Source organism: Budorcas taxicolor, chromosome 2 (genome assembly GCF_023091745.1).
Source record: "Budorcas taxicolor isolate Tak-1 chromosome 2, Takin1.1, whole genome shotgun sequence".
In the NCBI taxonomy this organism is placed as follows: domain Eukaryota; kingdom Metazoa; phylum Chordata; class Mammalia; order Artiodactyla; family Bovidae; genus Budorcas; species Budorcas taxicolor.
Window position 1 is genome coordinate 24,298,919 of NC_068911.1, and position 12,558 is coordinate 24,311,476.

At 38.4% G+C, this 12,558-nt stretch overlaps 1 protein-coding gene across 1 annotated transcript in view; it reads right to left on the reverse strand.

Moving 5' to 3' along the window:
* The window catches only part of REXO5 (RNA exonuclease 5), a 66,425-nt gene that overhangs the window by 32,715 nt on the left and 21,152 nt on the right, over positions 1–12,558 (reverse strand). Inside the window, exons 6-7 of the mRNA XM_052635535.1 lie at positions 9,100–9,188; positions 7,748–7,863 (exon numbers count right to left, since the gene is read on the reverse strand). Coding sequence (XP_052491495.1) covers positions 7,748–7,863; positions 9,100–9,188 — 205 coding nt within the window. The remainder of the gene's footprint in view (positions 1–7,747; positions 7,864–9,099; positions 9,189–12,558) is intronic.

Below are 12,558 nucleotides of genomic sequence, written 5' to 3' on the forward strand. Positions count from 1 at the left end.
TCTCTATCCAACTCTGTGAATCTCTGTGTGTTCCAGATGGTGGAGAACACCTAAGGAACTGGTTACTGGCAGGATTTGTCTCTCTCCTTCTCATTCCTCTCTCTTATCCTCCTGGCCACCTCTGTCTACTTCCTCCCTCTCCTCTTCCCTGTATAACTCCGTAAATACCTCTGAGCGGTCCAGACTATGGAGCGCACATAAGGAAGTGACTACTGGCTAGCTTGCTCTCTCCTCTTTTGATCTCACCCCATCTCATTCCAGTCACCTCTAACTACCCCCTCCCTCTTCTCTTTTCCTTGTAACTCGGTGAACCTCTCTGGGTGTCCCTGAATGTGGAGAAACTTTTCATCTTTAACCTAGATGTTTTATCATCGGTGCTGTATAGATGGAGAAGTCTAGAGGCTACTGTAAAAATAAAACTGAAAACCAGAAGCAGGAGGCTTAAGTCCAAAGCCTGAAAACATCAGAGAACTCCTGAATTCAGGGAACATTAAGCAATAGGAGCTCATCAAAAGCCTCCATACCTACACTGAAACCAAGCTCCACCCAAGGACCAACAAGTTCCAGAACAAGACATACCACGCAAATTCTCCAGCAACACAGGAACACACTCCTGAACTTCAATATACAGGCAGCTCAAAGTTACTCCAAAACCTTTGACGTCTCATAACCCATTACTGATCACTCCACTGCACTCCAGAGAGAAGAAACCCAGCTCCACCCACCAGAACTCCAACACAAGCCTCCCTAACCAGGAAACCTAGACAAGCCACTGATACAACCCCACCCACAGTGAGGAAGCTCCATAATAAAGAGAACTCCACAAGTTACCAGAATATAAAAAGGCCACCCCAAACGCAGCGATATAATCAAGATGAAGAGACAGAGGAATATTCAGCAGGTAAAGGAACAGGAATGTTGCCCACCAAACCAAACCAAAGAGGAAGAGGTAGGGAATCTACCTGAGAAAGAATTCCTAATATTGATAGTGAAAATGATCCAAAATCTTGAAATCAAAATGGAATCACAGATAAATAGCCTAGAGACAAGGATTGAGAAGATGCAAGAAAGGTTTAACAAGGACCTAGAAGAAGAGTCAACATATAATGAATAACGCAATAAATGAGATCAGAAACACTCTGGAAGCAACAAATAGCAGAATAATGGAGGCAGAAGATAGGATTAGTGAAACAGAAGATAGAATGGTAGAAATAAATGAATCAGAGAGGAAACAAGAAAAACGAATTAAAAGAAATGAGGACAATCTCAGAAACCTCCAGGACGATAAGAAACGCTCCAACATTCGAATAATAGGAGTCCCAGAAGAAGAAGACAAAAAGAAAGACCATGAGAAAATCCTTGAGGAGATAATAGTTGAAAACTTCCCTAAAATGGGGAAGGAAATAATCACCCAAGTCCAAGAAACACAGAGAGTTCCAAATAGGATAAACCCAAGGCAAAACACCCCAAGACACATATTAATCAAATTAACAAAGATCAAACACAAAGAACAAATATTAAAATCAGCAAGGGAAAAACAACAAATAACACACAAGGGGATTCCCATAAGGATAACAGCTGATCTTTCAATAGAAACTCTTCAGGCCAGGAGGGAATGGCAAGACGTACTTAAAGTGATGAAAGAAAATAACCTACAGCCCAGATTACTGTACCCAGCAAGGATCTCATTCAAATACGAAGGAGAAATCAAAAGCTTTACAGACAAGCAAAAGCTGAGAGAATTCAGCACCACCAAACCAGCTCTCCAACAAATTCTAAAGGATATTCTCTAGACAGGAAACACAAAAGGGTGTATAAACCCGAACCCAAAACAATAAAGTAAATGGTAACGGGATCATACTTATCAATAATTACCTTAAACATAAATGGGTTGAATGCCCCAACCAAAAGACAAAGACTGGCCGAATGGATACAAAAACAAGACCCCTCTATATGCTGCTTACAAGAGACCCACCTCAAAACAAGGGACACATACAGACTGAAAGTGAAGGGCTGGAAAAAGATATACCACGCAAATAGAGACCAAAAGAAAGCAGGAGTGGTAATACTCATTTCCGATAAAATAGACTTTAAAACAAAGGCTGTGAAAAGAGACAAAGAAGGCCACTACATAATGATCAAAGGATCAATCCAAGAAGAAGATATAACAATTATAAATATATATGCACCCAACATAGGAGCACCGCAATATGTAAGACAAATGCTAACAAGTATGAAAGGGGAAATCAACAATAACACAATAATAGTGGGAGACTTTAATACCCCACTCACACCTATGGACAGATCAACTAAACAGAAAATCAACAAAGAAATGCAAACTTTAAATGATACATTAGACCAGTAGGACCTAATTGATATCGATAGGACATTTCACCCCAAAACAATGAATTTCACCTTTTTCTCAAGTGCTCATGGAACATTCTCCAGGATAGATCACATCCTGGGCCATAAATCTAAACTTAATAAATTCAAAAAAATCGAAATCATTCCAAGCATCTTTTCTGACCATAATGCATTAAGATTAGATCTCAATTACAGGAGAAAAACTATTAAAAATTCCAACATATGGAGGTTGAATAACACACTTCTGAATAACCAACAAATCACAGAAGAAATCAAAAAAGAAATCAAAATATGCATAGAAACTAATGAAAATGAAAACACAACAACCCAAAACCTGTGGGACACTATAAAAGCAGTGCTAAGAGGAAAGTTCATAGCAATACAGGCATACCTCAAGAAACAAGAAAAAAGTCAAATCAATAACCTAACTCTACACATAAAGCAACTAGAAAAGGAAGAATTGGAGAACCCCAGAGTTAGTAGAAGGAAAGAAATCTTAAAAGTTAGGGCAGAAATAAATACAAAAGAAACAAAAGAGACCATAGCAAAAATCAACAAGCCAAAAGCTGGTTCTTTGAAAGAATAAATAAAATTGACAAACCATTAGCCAGACTCATCAAGAAGCAAAGAGAGAAAAATCAAATCAATAAAATTAGAAATGAAAATGGAGAGATCACAACAGACAACACAGAAATACAAAGGATCATAAGAGACTACTATCAGCAATTATATGCCAATAAAATGGACAACGTGGAAGAAATGGACAAATTCCTAGAAAAGTACAATTTTCCAAAACTGAACCAGGAAGAAATAGAAAATCTTAACAGACCCATCACAAGCATGGAAATTGAAACTGTCATCAGAAATCTTCCAGCAAACAAAAGCCCAGGTCCAGACGGCTTCACAGCTGAATTCTACCAAAAATTTCGAGAAGAGCTAACACCTATCCTCCTCAAACTCTTCCAGAAAATTGCAGAGGAAGGTAAACTTCCAAACTCATTCTATGAGGCCACCATCACCCTAATACCAAAACCTGACAAAGATACTACAAAAAAAGAAAACTACAGGCCAATATCACTGATGAACATAGATGCAAAAATCCTCAACAAAATTCTAGCAATCAGAATCCAACAACACATTAAAAAGATCATACACCATGACCAAGTGGGCTTTATCCCAGGGATGCAAGGATTCTTCAACATCCGCAAATCAATCAATGTAATACACCACATTAACAAATTGAAAAACAAAAACCATATGATTATCTCAATAGATGCAGAGAAGGCCTTTGACAAAATTCAACATCCATTTATGATAAAAACTCTCCAGAAAGCAGGAATAGAAGGAACATACCTCAACATAATAAAAGCTATATATGACAAACCTACAGCAAACATTATCCTCAATGGTGAAAAATTGAAAGCATTTCCCCTAAAGTCAGGAACAAGACAAGGGTGCCCACTTTCACCGCTGCTATTCAACATAGTTTTGGAAGTTTTGGCCACAGCAATCAGAGCAGAAAAAGAAATAAAAGGAATCCAAATTGGAAAAGAAGAAGTAAAACTTTCACTGTTTTCAGATGACATGATCCTCTACATAGAAAACCCTAAAGACTCCACAAGAAAATTACTAGAGCTAATCAATGAATATAGTAAAGTTGCAGGATATAAAATCAACACACAGAAATCCCTTGCATTCCTATACACTAATAATGAGAAAGTAGAAAAAGAAATTAAGGAAACAATTCCATTCACCATTGCAATGAAAAGAATAAAATACTTAGGAATATATCTACCTAAAGAAACTAAAGACCTATACATAGAAAACTATAAAACACTGATGAAAGAAATCAAAGAGGACACTAATAGATGGAGAAATATACCATGTTCATGGATCAGAAGAATCAATATAGTGAAAATGAGTATACTACCCAAAGCAATTTACAAATTCAACGCAATCCCTATTAAGCTACCAGCCATATTTTTCACAGAACTAGAACAAATAATTTCAAGATTTGTATGAAAATACAAAAAACCTAGAATAGCCAAAGCAATCTTGAGAAAGAAGAATGGAACTGGAGGAATCAACTTGCCTGACTTCAGGCTCTACTACAAAGCCACAGTCATCAAGACAGTATGGTACTGGCACAAAGACAGAAATATAGACCAATGGAACAAAATAGAAAGCCCAGAGATAAATCCACATACATATGGACACCTTATCTTTGACAAAGGAGGCAAGAATATACAATGGAGTAAAGACAATCTCTTTAACAAGTGGTGCTGGGAAAACTGGTCAACCACTTGTAAAAGAATGAAACTAGATCACTTTCTAACACCACACACAAAAATAAACTCAAAATGGATTAAAGATCTAAATGGAAGACCAGAAACTATAAAACTCCTAGAGGAGAATATAGGCAAAACACTCTCCGACATAAATCACAGCAGGATCCTCCATGATCCACCTCCCAGAATACTAGAAATAAAAGCAAAAATAAACAAATGGGATCTAATTAAAATTAAAAGCTTCTGCACAACAAAGGAAACTATAAGCAAGGTGAAAAGACAGCCTTCTGAATGGGAGAAAATAATAGCAAATGAAGCAACTGACAAACAACTAATCTCAAAAATATACAAGCAACTTATGCAGCTCAATTCCAGAAAAATAAACGACCCAATCAAAAAATGGGCCAAAGTACTAAATAGACATTTCTCCAAAGAAGACATATGGATGGCTAACAGACACATGAAAAGATGCTCAACATCACTCATTATTAGAGAAATGCAAATCAAAACCACAATGAGGTACCACCTCACACCAGTCAGAATGTCTGCGATCCAAAAATCTGCAAGCAATAAATGCTGGAGAGGGTGTGGAGAAAAGGGAACCCTCCTACACTGTTGGTGGGAATGCAAACTAGTACAGCCACTTTGGAGAACAGTGTGGAGATTCCTTAAAAAACTGCAAATAGAACTCCCTTATGACCCAGCAATCCCACTGCTGGGCATACACACCGAGGAAACCAGAATTGAATGAGACACATGTACCCCAGTGTTCATCGCAGCACTGTTTAATAGCCAGGACATGGAAACAACCTAGATGTCCATCAGCAGATGAATGGATAAGAAAGCTGTGGTACATATACACAATGGAGTACTACTCAGCTGTTAAAAAGAATACATTTGAATCAGTTCTGATGAGATGGATGAAACTGGAGCCGATTATACAGAGTGAATTAAGCCAGAAAGAAAAACACCAATACAGTATACTAACACATATATATGGAATTTAGAAAGATGGCAATGATGACCCTGTATGCAAGGCAGCAAAAAAGACACAGATGTATATAACGGACTTTTGGACTCAGAGGGAGAGGGAAAGGGTGGGATGATTTGAGAGAATGGCATTGTAACATGTATACTATCATGTAAGAATCGAATTGCCAGTCTATGTCTGACGCAGGATACAGCATGCTTGGGGCTGGTGCACAGTGATGACCCAGAGAGATGTTATGGGGAGGGAGGTGGGAGGGGGGTTCATGTTTGGGAACGCATGTACACCCATGGTGGATTCATGTCAATGTATGGCAAAACGAATACAGTATTGTAAAGTAAAATAAAGTAAAAAAAAATAAAAATAAAAATAATCTGTAAAATAAATAAATAAATTAATTAATTAAAAAAAAAAAAATGGGATAAAACTACCATAGGACTCAACAATCCCATTACTAGGCATATAACCCTAAGAAAACCATAATTGAAAAAGACACATGTACCCAAATGTTCATTGCAGCACTATTTATGATAGGACATGGAAGCAACTTAAGATGTTCATGGACAAATGGATAAAGGTGTGGTACATATATAGAATGGAATATTATTCACCCATAAAAATGAATGCATTTGAGTCAGTTCTAATGAGGTGGATGAACGTAGAGTCTATTATACAGAGTGAAGTAAGTCAGAAAGAGATAAACAAATATCATATATTAATTCATATATATAGAATCTAGAAATATGGTACTGATGAACCTATTTGCAGGGCAGCAATGGAGACACAGACATAAAGAACAGACTTGTGGACATGGCGAAAAGGAGAGGGTGGGTTGAATAGAGAGTAGCATGGAAACATATATATTATCATATGTAAAATAAATAGCTGATGGGAATCTGCTGTATAATACAGGGAGTGCAAATCCAGTGCTCTGTGACTACCAAGTAGGATGGGATGGGGTAGAAGGTGGGAGAGAGATTCACAAGGAAGGGGACATATGTGTGCCTATGGCTGACTCATGTTGATGTATGGCATAAACCAACACAATATTGTAAAGCAATTGTCCTCCAATTAAAAATAAATAAATTTAAGTTTAAAAAATGAAAAAATAAATAAAAATTTTAAAATGTTATCATGGGACTACCCTGGTGGTTCAGAGGTTAAGATTCCCTGCTTTCACTGCAGTGGGCCAGATTTGATCCTTGATTGGGGAACTAAGATCCCACAAGCTATATGGCAATCATAATGCATATTACCATATAATATAAATATAACATTTTCTGTATGTCATGAACAAATTTTCATATCAATAAATCTATTCTAGCACATCCTTTTAAATGGTTAGAGTACTCCGTTAAGTAGATATAACATTTTAACCAACCCCCCATTTTCATTTTAACCAACCCCCTATATTCATATTCCCATATTTTTGCAATACTATGACAAACACACTTATACATACAGCTTTGGTACATATAACTGTTCCCTAACAATATCGTGTAGTTGTCTTGTCTACTAATAGGACAGTCTTTATCATTATCATGGCCTCTCTGTGCCTAAGTAAGCCTGAACTGATAGATGTAACTACAAAGGGCAACAACAGTAATATTCCCTGGCTTTTCTTTGCCTAATAACAGTACTGTGTACATTCTGAAATTGCATGCTAATCTTTGGAATGATAAAAAAATTTTTTTAACTTAAAATTTCTGCTGTGGAAAAACTTAGTTTCATTTTGGTTTCTGGGGCCAAGGGAGATTAAGGCCTAAGATCATTTGACAACCAAAAGATGATTTATAGATTTTTCAGATGGGGTCTTATCAGAGAGCAAAGATATTTGGCAGTTGCTACAACTTTCAGATTCTGACAAGGAAGATAATATTCTGGCAACTTAAAGTCATAGGAAGATTAGAGCGCAAGAAGGATAAGAGCATTATATACCAACATTGTACAATTTCAGTATTAAAATTTACAGTTGTGGTACCCCAGCCTTTTCTTTGATAGTAAGTAGATAATACTTAACTAAATAGAAGCTACAAGCTATTCCTGGTAAGTCTCATTCCACTCCAGTCTGACATCTATCGAGAGCTGGAAGCAGGGTTAAAAATACCTGGTGAGGTAGTCCACAATCTTGTTGTCAGGTTTAACAAGTTCATCCATAACACAGCCGCCTCCTTCAGCAACCAGTGAGATACGTGTTAGTTCTCTTCCCTTGGATGTAAGGCACTGAAAGATTAGGATGTAGTTAGGCTGCTAAACTGTGGAAGCTCTTGCTTTCTCTCATTATTTAAGACTATATCAGCTGTCATCTATTCTAATCTGCTGGGGTCCCTGAGACAACAGCACAGCTGTTTGCTGACTAAAAGATCCAATATGAATGAAATTAAAGCTAGGCAGACTACTGAACATTATTATAGTTATAGGTAACCAACACAGTACAATTTCTCTGGGAAGGATGTGCTTAAGAGGGACAGAAACAATAACATCAATTACAATTGTACCACTTACTGTGTACTACAACCCAGTATCATGCTAAGTATCACTACAAAGTAATTTTTATTAGCATGCACTATTATCTAATCCAATACTAGGTGTTTCATATACCATCTCATAATAACCCCATGAAATAGCCTCTAACATTATCCTCACTTCACAGAGGGAGAATTAGGGAATTAGTTTGTCCAAGGAGATAGGCAAGGCCAGGATACACACCCTGATATGACTCCAAATCCTTAGATCTTATCCACTGTTAAAAGAGTTGAGAAACTATTACTTGAGCACTAAGTGAGAGGGAATACACAGCATTTGAAAGAAGGTTTAGACAAAGTAAAACATAAAGGAAGCTTAAGCAGGGAAATCCTTCTTCTAATCTTAAATGTGTAAAACCAAGTCAAATCAATGGTAATTGCGGCAAGTCTTCAAGGCAACAATGAAAAAACCTGTGCAAAAGACAGAAGCAGGCTTCAACTGGTAGTCCAGTGATTAAGAATTCACCTGCCAATGCAGGGGACATGGGTTTGGTCCCTGGTCTGGGAAGATTCCACATGCTGCTACAGAGTAACTAAGCCCAAGAACTCCAATTGCTGAAGCTCATGTGCTGTAAAGTCTATGTTCTGCAACAAGATAAGCCACCACAAGAAGCCCTTGAACTGCAACTACAGAGTAGTCCCTACTCACTGCAACTAGAGAAAGCCTGCACACAGCAAGAGAGTCTCAGTGCAGCAAAAAAAAAAAAAAAAAAAGAAGCAATCAACTTCAAGTAATAATCAAAAATTAGATTGACTAGTTAGAAAACTTATGTGATATTTATTCCTCATCCTGAAGCAAAGATTCAATTTTCCTAAAATGTCATGAAATGGGTCCACTTTCAGTTATTTAAACTGAATGCTAGAACTGAACACAATCAAGACAACTAGACCCTAGTGTGCAACACTCCAGTTGAAAATCAAAAGTAGCACTTACCATTTCACAGTCAAGGCCAAAGAGAGGACTGTTGTCTGTTACAGAACCATTACATTTGGTAGGTACAAAGTTTTCAGAGTCAGGAAAACCTAGGAGGAAAAGGAATAAAACATTTACCTTTAGAACTAGAAATGGTAAATATCACTCCTATATTTATTCAGGGAAAACTGAGATTCCACATTTGTGGGGCATTTCTCTATATTAGACACCTGAAATATGAAGATTAAATGAGATAATTTCTGTCCTTAATTTTTTATCCATCTACTCATTTTTATATTTGGGGAGAATAATGTAGGCTGCTGTTATTGGGGATGCTAGGGCCTAGGTTTCCTTGCAGTTACCAAGTAACAATTTCTTCCTCCTTATTAGCAATAACAAATTGTACCTAAATCCAAAGTCACGGGACCTTTTCCATGTATGCACTAACAGAGGATGAATAAAGTATGCAAATGACTGTATGTGGTATTGCTGAATCTGAAACTCCAGTACTTTGGCCACCTCATGCGAAGAGTTGACTCATTGGAAAAGACTCTGATGCTGGGAGGGATTGGGGGCAGTAGGAGAAGGGGACGACAGAGGATGGGATGGCTGGATGGCATCACGGACTCGATGGACATGAGTCTGAGTGAACTCCGGGAGATGGTGATGGACAGGGAGGCCTGGCGTGATGCGATTCATGGGGTCGCAAAGAGTCAGACACGACTGAGTGACTGAACTGAACTGAACTGAACTGAAACAAAACAAGAAAAAGTAGGAATGAAATTCCACCATAGCAGAGATCTGAAAGGATTTCACTGAAGGTCGAAAGTTTAACTAACATTCACCATATACACTCTAGTACCCTTAAAATTTCTCTGAGATCTCTTTTTAGAAATGTGCTGCATTTTCTAGACTCCCAGCCTGAAAATTCCCTACAGAGGCTCAGATATAGGCTTAGGATACCCCTTCCTAAGTCAATAAGTCAGGCACATTCATCTCAGAAGCCTAAAAATGTCTGAATCACTGAAGATTCCTACCTTCAGAGAGAAGCTGAAACAGTTAAAGGTAACATTTAGATTTTATCTGACAAGAAACTAAGGGGAGTATGAAAAGCTTTGACCAGTTTCTATGTCACAGTACCTTGAAATTTCCAACTGATTACAATTCAAAGAATCAAAACAGTCTAACCCAAAAGGAATATTCTCAAATCTTAGAGACATGGTACTTGCTGACCTCCTTATCTGTAGTATTAGTATCAATAATACCACAAAATAACTTTTTTAAAGCACTATGTGCCCCATGCTAAGCTTTTTCTGTACATTAACTCAATCTTCATGGCAATCCTATGATATATGAACTGTTAACTCCATCTTACAAATAGCTTTTTTACTTTAAGTAAATCTATTTTAAGAGGAAATTTATGTATCCAGAATACAAAAAGATCTCCAGTAATAAAAAAAGACAGCCCAATTAAAAAATGGACAAAGGATCTGAAAAGATATACAAATGGCCAATAAGCATATAATGAGATGCTGAATATCATCAGCCATCAGAGAAATATGAACCAAAATCACAATGAGATACTAATTCACACTAGGATGGGTATAATCAAAAAGAGTATAACAAGTGTTGGTAAGGATGTGCAAAAATTGGAAACCTTATACATTGCTGGAGGGAATGTAAAATGGTGCAGCTGCCTTGTAAAACAGTTTGGGGGGAGGCAGTCCAAAGATAGAGGAGAAATAGGATGGGGAGACCACTTTCTCCCCAACTAATTCATCAAAAGATCATTTGAATGTTGAGCAACTTCTACAAAACAACTTCTGAACGCTGGTGAAGGACACCAGGCACCCACAAAGGCAGTCCAATCTGTTTGAAAGGAGGTAGGACAAAATCTAAGACAGAAGATTTAGGGATGGAGACCCATCCTGGGGAGGGAGTCATGAAGGAGGAGAAGTTTCCAAACAGTAGGAAACCCTCTCACAGGCATGTCTGTGGGGAGTTTTGGAATCTTAGAGGGCAACACAACCAGGAGAAAAAAAAAAAAAACCCACAGAATATGTGCAACTACAAGTGGAGATGGAGAAGTGGCATAGAGGCTCATGACAAGGATCGGGCCTGAATGCCCTGAGGACAATCTGAGGGAGCTAATGTGAGACAGCAACCCAAACCATGGGCTCCACAGAGACAAGAAAAAAAGACCTTTCCCTCAAAAGGCTCTAACAACACATGGTGACCCCTGGTGTACTCACATAACAGAGGATTGAGAAAATACCAAAGGACAGCAAGCTGGCTGCTGTATAGGGCTCTCCCTCCCTGAAGGCAGAAAGATAGGCATGTGACTGCCAGAGCTGGAAGGCAAACGGCTGCTGCAATCTTGGCCCCAGAGATAACATCTTCCAACAAACTGAGCAGGCCCCCAGTTGCTAACCATGTCTTCCTGGGATCCTGGACAGTTGACATCTGCCAGGAGTATCGCAGCCTGAGATCAGCTCCCCAGAGGAGACACATGGCATATCTGGGACTGTGCTCTCACTGCACACCTGGGAAACCAAGCAGCCAGGACCTGGGAGGTGAATAAGACACACAGCCCACCTGGGACAGTGTAGTCGCCAAACACCAGGTCTCACATAAGCTGCTTGGACCTTGGAAGGGCACAAAACACACAGCCCATCTGGGTCTGTCCCTCCGTGGAGAATCCAAGAACCTGAGCAGCTTAGACCTGGGAAGTGCACGGAATGCAGGGCGTACTTGGGACAGCGCCCTTGCAGAGCACCCTGGAGCCTGAGAAGTGTGGACCCGGGAAGTACATGCCGCCTTGGGCTGTGGCAAACCCAGTGTGGTCTATCCACCATGAGCACTCCCCACATGCCAGCAGTATTTGTTTGCAGTGTCCCTCCCTCCCCACAACACAACTGAACAAGTGAGCCTAAATAAGTGGCCACCTTTGACCCCTGTGTCAGGGCGGAAATTATACACTGAAGAGATTTGCAAACAGAGGAAGCAAAATAAAGAAGGAGGAACCACTCTGGAAGTGACAGGTGCCTCAGATTAAAACTCAGCAGTTAATACTGAGACTGTGCACATTTGAGGGGCACCTATAGAACTTGAGAACTACAAGCTGGAACAAGGGACTATCTGACACTGAACTGACCCCACACTGTTCATAACAGCTCCATAGAAATTCCTAGATATATTTTTACTATTATCGCTTCTTAATTTTTTAAAAAAATTTTAGTTCTTTATTACTCCTTTAACTTTCATTTTTATAGCCTACTATTACCTTTCAAAAAAAAACTTAGTTTTTAAAAACAAATTCTATATATATAATTTTTTTTAATTTTGTGATTGATTTTGTTTTAAATTTTTTATATTGTACTTATAAGAGTCTAACCTCTATTCTAGGTTTTTAATCTTTGCTTCTTGATATTTGTTAGCAATTTTGTACCTTTCAGAATCTAGTGTTCAGTATCCATTTTC